This window comes from Tachyglossus aculeatus, chromosome 24 (assembly GCF_015852505.1).
Source record: "Tachyglossus aculeatus isolate mTacAcu1 chromosome 24, mTacAcu1.pri, whole genome shotgun sequence".
In the NCBI taxonomy this organism is placed as follows: domain Eukaryota; kingdom Metazoa; phylum Chordata; class Mammalia; order Monotremata; family Tachyglossidae; genus Tachyglossus; species Tachyglossus aculeatus.
The window spans coordinates 5,832,007-5,845,486 of NC_052089.1; the positions used below are offsets into that span (position 1 = coordinate 5,832,007).

The 13,480-nt window shown below is 47.0% G+C and overlaps 1 protein-coding gene across 1 annotated transcript; it reads left to right on the forward strand.

Annotated features, from left to right (window-relative positions):
• Nucleotides 1–642: 642 nt before the first annotated feature.
• On the forward strand, nucleotides 643–12,527 carry LOC119945273 (OX-2 membrane glycoprotein-like). Its single transcript, XM_038766387.1, has 5 exons — nucleotides 643–715; nucleotides 2,803–3,138; nucleotides 10,670–10,984; nucleotides 11,483–11,604; nucleotides 12,464–12,527. The coding sequence occupies exons 1-5, from the start codon at nucleotides 667–669 to the stop codon at nucleotides 12,512–12,514; spliced, it is 873 nt and encodes a 290-aa protein (XP_038622315.1). The 5' UTR covers nucleotides 643–666; the 3' UTR covers nucleotides 12,515–12,527.
• Nucleotides 12,528–13,480: the final 953 nt, after the last annotated feature.

A 13,480-nucleotide genomic window follows, 5' to 3' on the forward strand; every position in this document is an offset into this window, starting at 1 on the left:
TCGATCAAGAGGGAGGGCATTCCAGGCCAGGGAGATGATGTAGGCTGGGTGTCAACGGCGGGACAGGTAAGAATGAGGCACAGTGAGGAGATTAGTGGCAGAGGAGCGGAGGGTACAGGCTGGGCTGTAGAAGGAGAGAAGGGAGGTGAGGTAGGAGGGGGTGAGGTGATGGAGAGCCTTGAAGCCAAGGGTGAGGAGTTTTTGCCTGATGTGTAGGTTGATTGGTAGCCACTGGAGATTTTTGAGGAGGGGAGTAACATGCCCAGAGCGTTTCTGGACAAAGACGATCCAGGCAGCGGCATGAAGTATGGATTGAAGTGGGGAGAGACAGGAGGATGGGCAATCGGAGAAGAGGCTGATGCAGTTATCCAGATGGAATAGGATGAGAGCTTGAACGAACACGGTAGTGGTTTGGATGGAGAGGAAAGGGCAGATCTTGGCAATGTTGTGGAGCTGAGACTGGCAGGTGTTGGTGACGGATTGGATGGGAGGAGTGAACGAGAGAGCAGAGTCGAGGATGACACCAAGGTTGCGGGCTTTCACAACTATCATATGACAAGGCATAAACAGTGGCCTGCTGGATGTCAGTGGGTGGAACTCTAAAATGAGGAAGATTGTATAATACATATATCTTGCCTAGTGGCTAGGATCCAACTCCCTGTTGCAATGCGGTGGGCTTCTATCTTCATCTTGGCTGCCTGGAGCACAGTGGAAGGTAGGTTTTGGCCTGCTGTGGCAAGCAGGCAGGCTGGATTCTCCTCCCCTAGGAGTTAAGATGCTTGGGTCATGAGGCTATCCTGGGGAGCCCGAGGAGGTGGGAGACAGTGTTGGAACAAAGACAGCCTGAGCCAGACAGAGTTAAGCAGAGGAGAGGTGTCTGTGAGGTTCAACAAGGATAAAGAGGAAATGAGATGAAGAATCTTAGCTTGAATGGGGGGCTGAGGAGGGAGAACACTAGTTCCAGGGTAGGGAGAAAGGCCCCTCGGCATGAAAGAGTCTTCAGGGAGTGGGAAAAAAGGTGGAGTTTCTACATGCAGTGAGAGATCTGTATTCTAGACAGAGGGAGGAGGCACTAATACAGTTTACTATTTCGAGACGAAACACTGAGCTCCAGCAGAGAGAGAAAGAGACTGGATTGGAACTAGAATCATTATGGAATTTATTAAGCATTAAGCTTTGGGGTAGATTCAGTCATCAGTCTGGGTGCAGTCTCTAACCTTCATGGCACGCACAATCATTTTTAATGGGAACTAAATTTTATTATTATGATGATGATGATGATTATTAAAGTGCCAAGTCATTTTTGATTCATAGAGACTTTATAGATATATTTTCTCCAGAACGTCCTACCATACTGTTGTTGTGGTTTCTATCCATCTAACTGCTGATCTGCCCCCTTGTTTTCCCTGGCCCTTTCCTAGCATTAGTGCCTTCTCTGGATGATATATCCAAAATATGTTTTAATCTAAGTGGAGTCATTTGGCCTTCCAAAGACTGCTAGCTTTGCGACCTTGAGGAGTTTCCAAACTCTCTGATCCAGAATAACAATAATAATAATAATGGCATTTATTAAGCACTTACTATGTGCAAAACACTGTTCTAAGTGCTGGGGAGGTTACAAGGTGATGAGGTTGTCCCACAGGGGGCTCACAGTCTTAATCCCCATTTTACAGATGAGGGAACTGAGGCCCAGAAAAGTTAACTGACTTGCCCAAAATCACATAGCTGACAAGTGGCAGAACCGGGATTTGAACCCATGACCTCGGACTCCAAAGCCCGTGCTCTTTCCACACAACCACGCTGCACAAGGAATGCTTGTGGCTACCAGCCTTGTTCCCCTCATGTTCCTACCACCTTTTGGTAGTGGTGGAAGGAGGAGGAGGAGAAGAAGGAAAAAGAGGAAGAAGCAGCAGATGATAATAATAGTAATAATTACGGTAGTTGTTAAGTGCTAACTATGTGCCAGACACTGTACTAAGCACCAGGGTGGATATAAGCACAGGTTGGACTCACAGTGTCAATCCCCATTTTGTAGCTGAGGAAACTGAGGCCCTAAGAAGTGAAGTGACTTGCCCAAGGTCACCCAGCAGACAAATAGCAGAGCCAGGATTAATAATAATTATGGTATTTGTTAAATGCTTACTATGTGCCAGGCGCTGTACTAAGATTTAGAACCCATGACCTTTTGGCTCTCAGGCCCATGCTCTATCCACTATGACATGCTGCTCAGATAGACTCTGCTGCTGCTCTGTTGCTGTAGCTCAAGGAAAACTAGCTTTGGAGGGAATGGAGCCTCCTGGTTTCTCAGCAAGCATCACCCCAGAGATCATCCTCAGAGAAAATATTTCCAAAGTTGTATGGCTGGAAGAAGCAATGGAAAAAGCTATTGGTCCCTTCCTCTCTCTCACAATTGCCAGACTCTCTGGACAGAATTTCCTTTGCTCAGGCAGATTGGGTGCAGTGCTTGCTTGGAGGATGAGGATGTGAAGTAATGATTCTCTGTAGAGAATCCAGTGGCTGAGAATAGTGGGAAAGCTGGATTCAGCGTGTGCTTCATTGCCACACAGCACTACATGTCTATATATCCTTCTATTCTCTTGCTTTCTTCACCTGTACTTTATTTTAATATTGTCCCCCTGCCCTTCCTCCCTCCACTAGATTGAAAACTTCTTGAGGGTAGGGATTATCATGTTTGCCACCTCCTTTGTATTGTATCTCCCAGACACTTAGGACAGCATGCTGTATGCAGTTAGCACTCAATCAATATCTTTGATTGATTGGTTTTTCCATTTTTCCCTGCAGGTTCCATGGAGGTGATCCACAGAAAAGAGCTGAGTGCCACAGTGGGGGGAAATGTGACTCTGCACTGCCAGCTATCACAGGACAAAGATGTGCTGCAGGTCACATGGCAGAGAGAGAGTGGCAAGACCTCAGAAAACATAGCCACCACCAGCCGAAGACACGGCCCCAGGCTGATGGGCCGCTACCTCAGCCGTGCCAGCCTGGGGACAGAAGGGCGGGATTCCTCAGCCCTCACGCTCCATTCTGCCTCCCTGGAGGATGAGGGCTGCTACAAGTGCATCTTCAATGTCTTCCCCAGCAGCCCCGTCGAGGGGAGGATGTGCTTGAAGATACATGGTAAGATGCTCTGCCCAGGGAGAGGCCATGCTGTAAAAACTCCCTTGACTGGCTGAATCTCTTGGGGACAAGTCTACCTCATTTCAAAAAATTCCAAACCCTGGGTGCATCTTAACGTTGGGTCCTGAACCCTTTCCTCTCTGGGATTCTGACCTAGCGATTGCTAGAGCCTGTGAAATGTTATAATAATGTGGGAATCTGTTAAGCTGTAAACACTGAAGTAGGTATGGCATACGCAGATTGGACACAGTCCCTTACCAACGAGGGGGTCACAATATGAGGAGGAGAAGGTGCTGAATCCCCATTTTACAGATGAGGAAACAGAGGCACAGAAAAGTGAGGTGACGCCAATGTTAACAGAGCAGGCAAGTATCAGACCCAGCTCCTCTGGTTCCCAGACACATGTTCTTTCCACTAGGTCAAACTAATTGATGGTTGCTACCAGGGTTCTGAGGACCTTCTTCCAGATCCTTTCTGGCCAGCCCCAGCTCCAGTCAAGCACTCAAATTTATTAAATGATAATTCTGTAGAGAGCACTGTACATTGGGAGAATATGATCGAATGTTCCCTGCCTTCAAGGAGCTTATGATCTAGTAGGGGACAGAGGTAATAAATTAAACCTAAGAGAAGCAACAGTTAAATGATATGCACATAAGTACTTAGTTCTTAGGTGACACTGAGTGCTGAAGTCTGATGTGGGGATGCAGGGTGTGAAATAGGGTGGGGAGATGAGAGATTAATGAGGGAAGCCTTCCAGCAGAGTTGTGATTTTACATGGATTTGAAGATTGGATTTAAATCAGTGGCCTGCTAGATGTCCAAAGACAGCTAGAGACTCCAGGAGAGGCGAGATGGGGAGGGGGACAATGCTTAGTCAGCAGGAGGATGTGTTTCCCCAGGTTCTCGGGAACAGACACTCTTCTAGTCCTTTGACTCAGGAAAGCATTTCCCTTTGGCACCACACTCACCCTGTGGGGTTTTTAGTTGGGACTTAAGCCCATTTGGGCCTTGTAGGGTGTTTCCAGTAAGAAAAATCCCTCAGGGCTACTGTGTCACTCTCCTGGATTCCTCGCTGCCCCTCCCCCTTCCCTCAACACCCAGATCCCTGTGATAAGGTGGTAGAGATCAAGTTGCACACTCATTGTGAGGAATATCCAAGTTGTTGCTGTTTAGGAGTATCTCTTATCTCAGAGTAGAATGATGGAATTGGCGATGGCTCTCAGACTGCATTCGGTTCAGGGGGCCAGAGCCCTGATGTAGATGTCCAAATCTGGCACGGATCTCCTCCTCCCCAAGAACAGGCCTCACTCCTGCCTCAACCCTGAATCCCAGGGCAGTGGCCTAGAGGAACAAGGGCTGTGAGGGAGCAGGCAGGCACCTCTCAAGCCCCAGGAATAGGTCTGTCTACCCCCACTAGCTTCTTGAGGGCAGGGATCATGTCTACCTTCTCTATTGAATTTGTACAATTTGTGCTTTGTACAATGCTCTGGACACATTTGAGCTCAATGAAAACCACTGATTAATTGATGGATTTTGTGATCTTGGGCAGCTCATAATCTCTGTATCTCAGTTTCCTCATCTGTAAAATGGAGATTCAATACTATCGGTTGATTGACTAACCAGTACAACCAGCCAGGTCGTGCTTTGAGTTAGGGTGCCCATGATGGGCTGTTGTACCCATTTCATTCTCTGTCAGAACAAGACAACTGAGAAGCCCTTTAGAATTGTCTCCAAGTCATCTCGGAAACACTCTGTGGCCAGAGAAGTTTAAGGGATCTAGGTAGGATGGCCACTGATGGCCCCTGCAAATGAGATGTGTGTGATGGCGCCTGTGTTTTTCCAGGAACAGTGACATAGCATCATAGGCACCAATTTGGAGAAGTTTGGAGAATATGATTGAACGATTGAATAAAGTTCATCTGAAGCCACAGAAACTCAGAACATTTTTCTGGGGAGAGTCTTTACTTCTCCCAGACTACTCTAAAACTGTTGTAATTCCTTACTGGGGCTTTGTGACTGCGGGCATGGAACTTCATAGCAGGACCTTAGTTCATGTACCCACTTGGTGGAGTGTTGCTGGAGGAAATCCAGGTATCAAGTTGACCTCATCCATCTCAAACTCATCCTTACCTGCTATAACTCTGCCCTCTCCTCCACCTGACAACTATACTTCTCCACCCTTAGTGACTCCTCTGCCTCCTCCATCTCTTGCTCACAATGATCTTGCCATTTAATTCATTAAAATTGAAACCATTAGGCATTAACTCCCCCAAAATCTCACCTTCTCAGCCCCTGCTACCCCCACAGTCCATTCTCTCGTCCTTCCTAGCTGTCTCTGAAAAGGAGAGCTCTCACCTCCTCTGTAAATCTAGCCCTTCCCCTTGTACTTCCAACCCCTTCTCTGACTGCCACCATCAATCACTCACTGTAGATTGGCTCCTTTACCTCTGCCTTAACACATGCTCACCTATTTCCTCTCCTAAAAAGATCCTCCCTCATTCCCATTGCATCTTCCAACTATCACCCCATCTCCCTCCTAACACTCCCATCCAAACTCTTCAATGTGTTTACTCCCATTTTATCCCCTTCCTCTCCTCTAACTCCCTCCTCCATCCCCTCAGTATGGCTTCCACCAGCTCAACTCTACTGAAATTGCTCTCCCCGAGGTCACCAATCACCTGCTTCGTGCCAAATCAAATGGACTATTCTCTGTCTGAATCTTCCTTGGCCCCTCAGCAGCCTTTGACACTACAAACTCCCCCTTCTCCTGATTTCTGTGATACAGTAAATAATGATAACTGTGGTGTTTGCTAAGCATTTACTATGTGCCAAACACTCTACTAAGTGCTGGGATATATATATAAGGTAATGAGGTTGGACACTGTCTGTGTCCCACATGGGGCTCACAGCCTAACTAGGAGGGAGAACAGGTATTGAATCCTCATTATACAGTTGAAAAAACTGAGGTACAGAGAAGCTAATGTCTTGCCTGAGGTCACACAGCAGGCAAGTGGCAGAGTTGGGATTAAAATCCAGGTCCTCTGACTCCTAGATGTGTGTTCTTTCCATTAGGCCACACTCCTTCTCTACATTTTGTCCCTGGTTCTCCATCTACTTCTCTGGCTGCTCCTTTTTTCATGGACTTCTCCTCTGCCACACTCGCCCTAATTGTGGGGGTCCTGCAAGGATCAGTTTTTTGTCTCCTTCTAGTCTCAATTTACATTCACTCCTTTGGGGGACTCATCCACTTGTATTTCTCAAGTGCTTAGTACAGTGCTCTGCACGCTGTAAGCACTCAATAAATACGATGGAATGAATGAATGAATGAATGAATGAATGAGTGAATGAATGAATCTACTCCAGGCCTCAAATACCATCTTTAAGTGAATTATTCCCAAATCTACCTGTCCAGCCCTGATCTCTCTCCTTCTCTGCAATTTTACATCTCCTCCTGTTTCCAGGACATCTCTCTTCCACATGTCCCACCAGCTCCTCCAACACAGCATGTCCAAAACTGAATTTCTCATCTTCACTCCCAAGTCCACTCCTCCTATATTTCCCATTACTGTTGGCAATATCACCATCTTCCCTGTCTCATAAGCCTATAACTTTGGCATCATTCTTGACTTATCTCTCTCTTTCAACTTACGTATTCAGTCAGTCATCAATATTGTTAGTTCTATCTGCATAGCATCCCCAAAATCCACTCCTTCCACTCCATCCAAACTTCCACCTCTCACCTCTGTCCAACCATTTGTCATTTCCCATCTTGACTACTGCATCAGCCTTCTCACTGACCTTCCACCTCAAGCTTCTCCCCATCCAATCTACACTTCATTTTCTTGCCAGGATCATTTTTCTAATACATCATTTTCCACTTGTCTCCCTGCTCCTCAAAAACCACCGATAGTTACCAATCTATCTCCACATCAAGCAGAAACTCTTCACCATTGATTTGAAGATAGTCATTCCTCTCTCCCCCCTAATTATCCCCACTCCTCTTCCACTATAACCCAACCTGAAATCTTAGCTCCTCTAATACCCACTTACCTCATTTTACCTCGATCTCTTCTCTTTCACAATCAACCTCTTGCTCAAGTCCTCCCTCTTACTTGGAAGTCTTTCCCCCCTAACATCCAGCAGACCACTGCTCTTCCCATCTTCAAAGCAGCATGAAAAGCTTGAAAGCAGCATGAAACCTGCTTCTAGGGAAGCAGCGTGGCTCAGTGGAAAGAGCACGGGCTTTGGAGTCAGGGGTCATGAGTTTGAATCCTGGCTCTGCCAATTGTCAGCTGTGTGACTTTGGGTAAGTCACTTAACTTCTCTGTGCCTCAATTCCCTCATCTGTAAAATGAGGATTAAGACTGTGACTCCCCCGTGGGACAACCTGATATCCTTGTAACCTCCCCAGTGTTTAGAACAGTGTTTTGCACATAGTAAGTGCTTAATAAATGCCATCATAAAAAATGAAAAAACCCTACTAAAATCACATCTCTTCCTGGAAGCCTTGTCTGACTAATCCCTCATTTCCCCACTCTATTTTCTCATCCCACCTTCTCTCTCCATAGCATTTATGTACACATCTAACACAGTGTCTTCCCCTACTTGTAATTTATTTCCATGTCTGCTTTTTCTCAGGATTGCAAATTCCTTGCAAAGCAGGGATTATGTCTACCAACACTCTCGTACTCTCATAACCACTTAGCGCAGTGCTCTTCCCACTGGACTCCTTGCCTACTTGGTAGGAAATGCCATGGGCTGTAGAGTGAGAGAGTGGAGAGAGGTCTGGAAAGACTAGGCTCACACTTCACCTTGGGATTCCATTCTAGTGGGAGAATAATTGGAACAGAGGGTTGAGAAGGAGATGACACAGGAGGAGAGAATCTGAGACAGGAATCTTTATGATTCCAGAGAAGGGTGGAAGACAGCTAAGAAAGAGGCTTTTCTGGAGGTGGCCCTCTACTAAACTGTGAGCTCACTGTGGGCAGGGAACTCTGCTGTTGATTGTACTCTCTCAAATGTTTAGTACAGTGCTCAATAAATACCACTGATTGATTTATTGATAGATCGATTGATCAATTGCTCCCTCATCTGCCCTCTACTCTGCTCTGTGCGGGCTTCCTCAGTCAGTCAGTCAACCATATTTATTGAGTGCTTACTGTGTGCAGTACTAAGTGCTTGGGAGAGTACAGTACTGACACATTCCCTGCCCACAGTGAGCTTACAGTCTAGCAAGGGAGACGGATCTTAATATAAATAAATAAATTACAGCTACATAAAGTGCTGCGGGGCTGGGAGAGAGAATGAATTAAGGGAACAAGTCAGGGTGATGCAAAAGGGAGTGTGAGAAGAGGAAAGAAAGGCTTAGTCAGGAAGGCCTCATGGAGTAGAAGAGCCTTCAATAAAGCTTTGAAGTTGGAGTGATTCTTCCAATAGAAGGACAGAATCTCTAACGGGCCCCAGGGCATGAGAGGTGGTGTGGTCACTGGTGATCCCGGGACATGCCAGATGCCCCTTTGCTGACCTTTACCAGGATCTAGAGAGTTTACCTAAAAGCACACAGACAATCACTCTTCGGCAATGTGAAAAAGGACACTACTTTTGAGCTGTGGGACTCAGTGAGGAGCCTAGGGGCCTGGCAGTGGGCAGGAGATTGGGTGCCTAAAATAAAGATATTCAGGCATAAAGATGGCTCAGACTGGGGAAAGGCTCAGACTGGGGAAGACCAGCTGAAAACCACAGTGTCCAGTATAAAACTAGATGAGGGACTTCCCTGATGAGAGAAGGAGCCATTTTGGGGACAAGTTGGTGTTAACAGTAGAGAAAGACACTGTTAACAAGAGCACTTGTGTTTCTGGAAACCACTTTTGATTTCTCATTCTGTCTTACAGAGATATGTTCCATATGAGTGGTTTCACAGCTACACCCTCTTGCAGGAGTTTCCCCCTGCCTTCTCCTCAGGCTCTAAATGGGACATACTGGATAGGGAGGAAGGAGCTGCTCAAGGCCAGGAGTTCTTCCAGGAGGCGGAGGGGACCCACACAATGATTGGGCTGAATTTTCTCTGGGAAGACAGCAGCCTGTTCATCAGTGGCCCAGCCTGACCCTCCCCCCGGTTAGCTGCAGACCCACAGGGATTGAGTTGGAACTTCTGCTTTTAAAAAAACAACAACTTTGAAATGGATTCTCAGGGGTTTTCTTACAAGTTTCCCCGCTGGGTCAAATGTCATAAATTTGCCTCTGTGGTGAAGTTGTTTTCTGGAACTACCCAGAGTCTGGATCAGTGACTGAGTGGGCCAGGGGGAGGTGGGGGCAATGTGCGGGGCAGCAGAGAATGTGCCCATTGACTTTGAGAAGTCACAGAGTTGGTAGAACATCTTGGTAGTAAATGTTAAAAGGCAAAGGGACCTTGATTCATTAGAGGTGTCCTCTACCAACTAGGTAGATCCATGATTTCAAAATATTTTTTATGGTATTTGTTAAGCACTTACTATGTTCCAGGCACTGTACTAAGTGCTGAGGTAGAAACAAACTAATCAGGTTGGATACAGTCTAGGTCCCCCATGGGGCTCAGAGTCTTAATCCCCATTTTACAGATGAGGTATCAGAGGCCCAGAGAAATTAACTGACAAAGTGTGTGACAAAGACACACAGCAAGTACAGGGCAGAGCCTGGATTAGAACCCAGGTCCTCTGATTCCCAGGCCCATGCTCTTTCCACTAGGCCACATTGCTTCTCAAATACTCAGGGGCAAAATTCAAATCTAGAGAGCTTAGATGAGAGACTGTGTGGTCTAGTTAAAAGAGCACAGGACTGGGAGTCCAGACCTGGGCTCTAATTCCAGCTCTGCCCTTTGCCTGCCATGGGGCCTTGGGCAAGACTCTTCTGTTCTCTGAGTCTCCATTTCCTCATGTGCATAACAGGGATAAGATACCCTTTCTCCCTCCCTCTTTAGACTTTGAGCCCACTGGGGCAGGGTTGCTGTTAGATTAAGCCTTTAACAAATATCACAATTATCATTATTAGTCCTGAGATGGTAAAGCCATCTACTGAGGCCTCAAATTCTCAAGTGCCCCTCCAATGGTAGAGAATTTGGGTCCTAATGTTTTTTGCAGCAAATACAAATACCAATGATGAATGGGTCTGACTGCCTGGAGAGAGTGAGGGGTCCAGGGGTTCTGACTGCCCAGAGAACCCAGCAGGCCTGTCTAGGGGGATGCAGAGGAGCAGATTGACTCGGGGTGGGCAGGGTCCCCCAAGCTCAAGTCTGTCTGAGTAGTTGCTAAATGAACAAAGGAAATCAGGAAGTACCTCTATCCCCACAGGAGCCACTGCACAAAACTTGGGGTATGGGACAGTTTCCAAACCTTACCCAGGTGGAGTGGGCTGAAAAACCCTACTTCCTGACCTCTCCTCTCTCTAGAGCAGCAAAGGGGCTCTGCTGCTAGAAAGAGCTCCTTCTCCAGTCTTCTTGACCTAGATTCCTGAGGACGGTTGTCATTGACCAGGGATTTTCTGTTTTTGTTGGACAGCCATATCTGAGCCTCAGGTGGAGATCAAGTCCCTTCCCCAGGTGGGAGATGAGAAAGAGAGCGAGATGCTGGAGGTGAGCTGCCTGGCAATGGGGAAGCCGGCCCCGGAGATTACCTGGGACCTGCCACATGGCTACCACGGGGGCCTGCAGCTGCATCACATCTGGCACTCAAATCAGATGGTGACCGTCATCAGCAACTTCACTCACAGCCCCTCCTGGCCTCCCCCAGAGAAACCAGCCACCTGTGTGATCCACCACCCGGCTCTCAACATGGAGATAGAGCTGCCACTGCCACCTCTCCACAACCGAAAAGGTACCTCCAGGGCCAGGGTGGGGGAGTCTGATGCAGAGTCACAGAGTCTCAGAAGGGTCCTGGGGAGACCTCAGGGGATATGGGTGACGAAGACCCTCATATGACCTCTGGGCTCAGAATGACATGCTTCCTCTGAAACTTTAGGGCTCAAGAACTGTGGTATGGGGAGCCATCTCATCTGGAAAGCCAAAGCCACAGTCTTAGTCCCTTTCGCTCTCACTCCCAGACACTACTATCCCTATCTTCTCCCCAAGCAATGCTCCTTTCCCTCTTCCAGGTCCAGACCTGCTTCTGTGTTCAGACCTTTGGTCCCACCATCCATGCCATGTTTACACCAATCGTCCTGGTTTCACCAGTCCCCACCCCCAACTCCACTGTAACCTTGATCCATGGCACTTTTCCTCCCATTGGCAGTTTGTTTTTCTCTGGGCTCTGCTGGGGAAAGGTGGTCCCCAGCTCCAAGTGGAAGACACCATCTTATATTTCTGTTTGCTACAGGATATTTGGTAGAGATCGGGATCTGTTTTGCTGCCCTTCTGTTCATCCACCTGGGACTCTTGGGCTATTGCTTTTGGAGGCAAAAATCTTGGAATGAGAGACAGGACCATTCTTGGCTCTGGGTAAGCCTTCTCGAAATAGCCTTTCCCCAAGATGCTCCTGGGGGGTTAGTCTTCCAAAGGTAGAAGTGGACAGGGGCCTAAGAGACAGATGAGGAGGGTTGGGATGGCACAGCCCCATTTCCAAACCAACCCCTGAGGCTGACCCTCACATGACTGCCCCTATCAACTCACCCAGCTGAACTCCCCAGTTCTGTTGTACTGTACTCTTTCAAGTACAAAGTACGGTGCTCTGCACACTGTAAGTGCTCAGTAAATACCTTTGATTGACTGATGGATTGATTCTGTGGTCATTGCCCCAGTGCTGACTCCAACAGCTAGAGCTCCAGGGCATGATGGAGGTGGAACAGCAATGGCAGTGAGTGAAGGCCAACGGATCAATTTGGGAAAACGCAAATGTAGTTGAGCCCCTTTAGCCAGCCTCAAGTATTCAGGGCCCAGGGATGCTCCAGAGACCATCTCTTTCCAGTGGCTTTCCTGACTAGGGAGTTTAGATAAAAATGGGTGCAGTAAAAACTCCAAAACTTCAGAGCTCAGGAACTGTGGTATGGGTGAATGATCTCACTTGGAAAGCCAAAGCCACAGTCCCAGTTCCCTCCTAAAATTCAAATCCATTTCAAATGGTGCTTATTCCATTTCCAATCTACAATGACTCAGGGCAAAACTTGGGCGATCAATGACTGGCATGTTTCACTTCCATCTCAGTCATTGGTTCACTTCAGCCCTGAGTGCGTTGATGAAAATGGCTAAAGCCTCATCTGCTTAGTGTGTTTTAAATTGGGGCAAAATAGGGTGGGGACAAACATCTGGGATTAATCCGATTGCATGATTCTTTTAAAAGTGTCCAAATGCTCTCTTCCAGGTTCTACCTTGTTGCTGGGCCTTGGGAGAAGCAAATCCCAATGTGGATTAGGGTAAATCTGATCCACCCTGTTCACTTCAGGGTCTGGGAGCTGAATTCAGCATTCAATCAACTGAATGAATTCAATCAGCAGCCATGAAATTCAGAGGAAAGCTGAGGAGGACCAACGACCATACCATTGGACACAGTGAAACTGGGACCTCTGATAACTACCACCCACTCGAAGTATAGACTATAAGCTCTTTGAGGACAGGGATCAGATTTGCAAACACTGTTGCATTGTACTCCCCAGGCGCTTAATGCAGTGCTCTGCTCATGGTGTGCGCTCAGTAAATGTGAATATTTATTTGGAACTGGAAAATGAAGAGGACATTTTTATAAGATAAAGAAATATTAGTCAGAGAGCCTAAGTTGCATCTTCATTGTAGCTGGAGTCTGGGGCCTTGAGCAGTCTCTTTCTGTCCAGACAGAGAAAATATGAGAGCTGTTATGGCCGAAGAAATAAAGTACAGTGCCAATCTGGGCTTGCACAACTGTAAAGTCCTATGCTGAGACTGACAATACCAAACCCACCACTGCCCTTTGGTCCTTGTTGTATTGGTGTTTACTCTTGGCAGCATCTGGAGTTATTTTTGCCTTTTAATCTCACCATCCTCTTGAAACTTTGTCTTGGAAAGAGCTCTTCCTGTCTTGATTGCTGTCCACTAAATTAATCTGTCTGCTACAAAAGGCTTCCAACATTTAACTGTGAGGTTGCTTTCTCTAAGCCTTTTCTCAGTCAATAGTATTTATTAATCACCTACTGCATGCAGAGCACTGTATTAAGAGCTTGGGAGAATCCGATAGAAGAAATGATCCCTTCTTCCTTCTGCATTGTCCTGACTTGCTCCCTTCATTCATTCCCCACCCTGCCTCAACCTCCAGCCCCACAGCACTGATGTACATATTCTATAGTTTATTTATTTATTTATATTAATGCCCATCTCCGTCTCTAGAGTGTAAGCTTGCTGTGAGGAG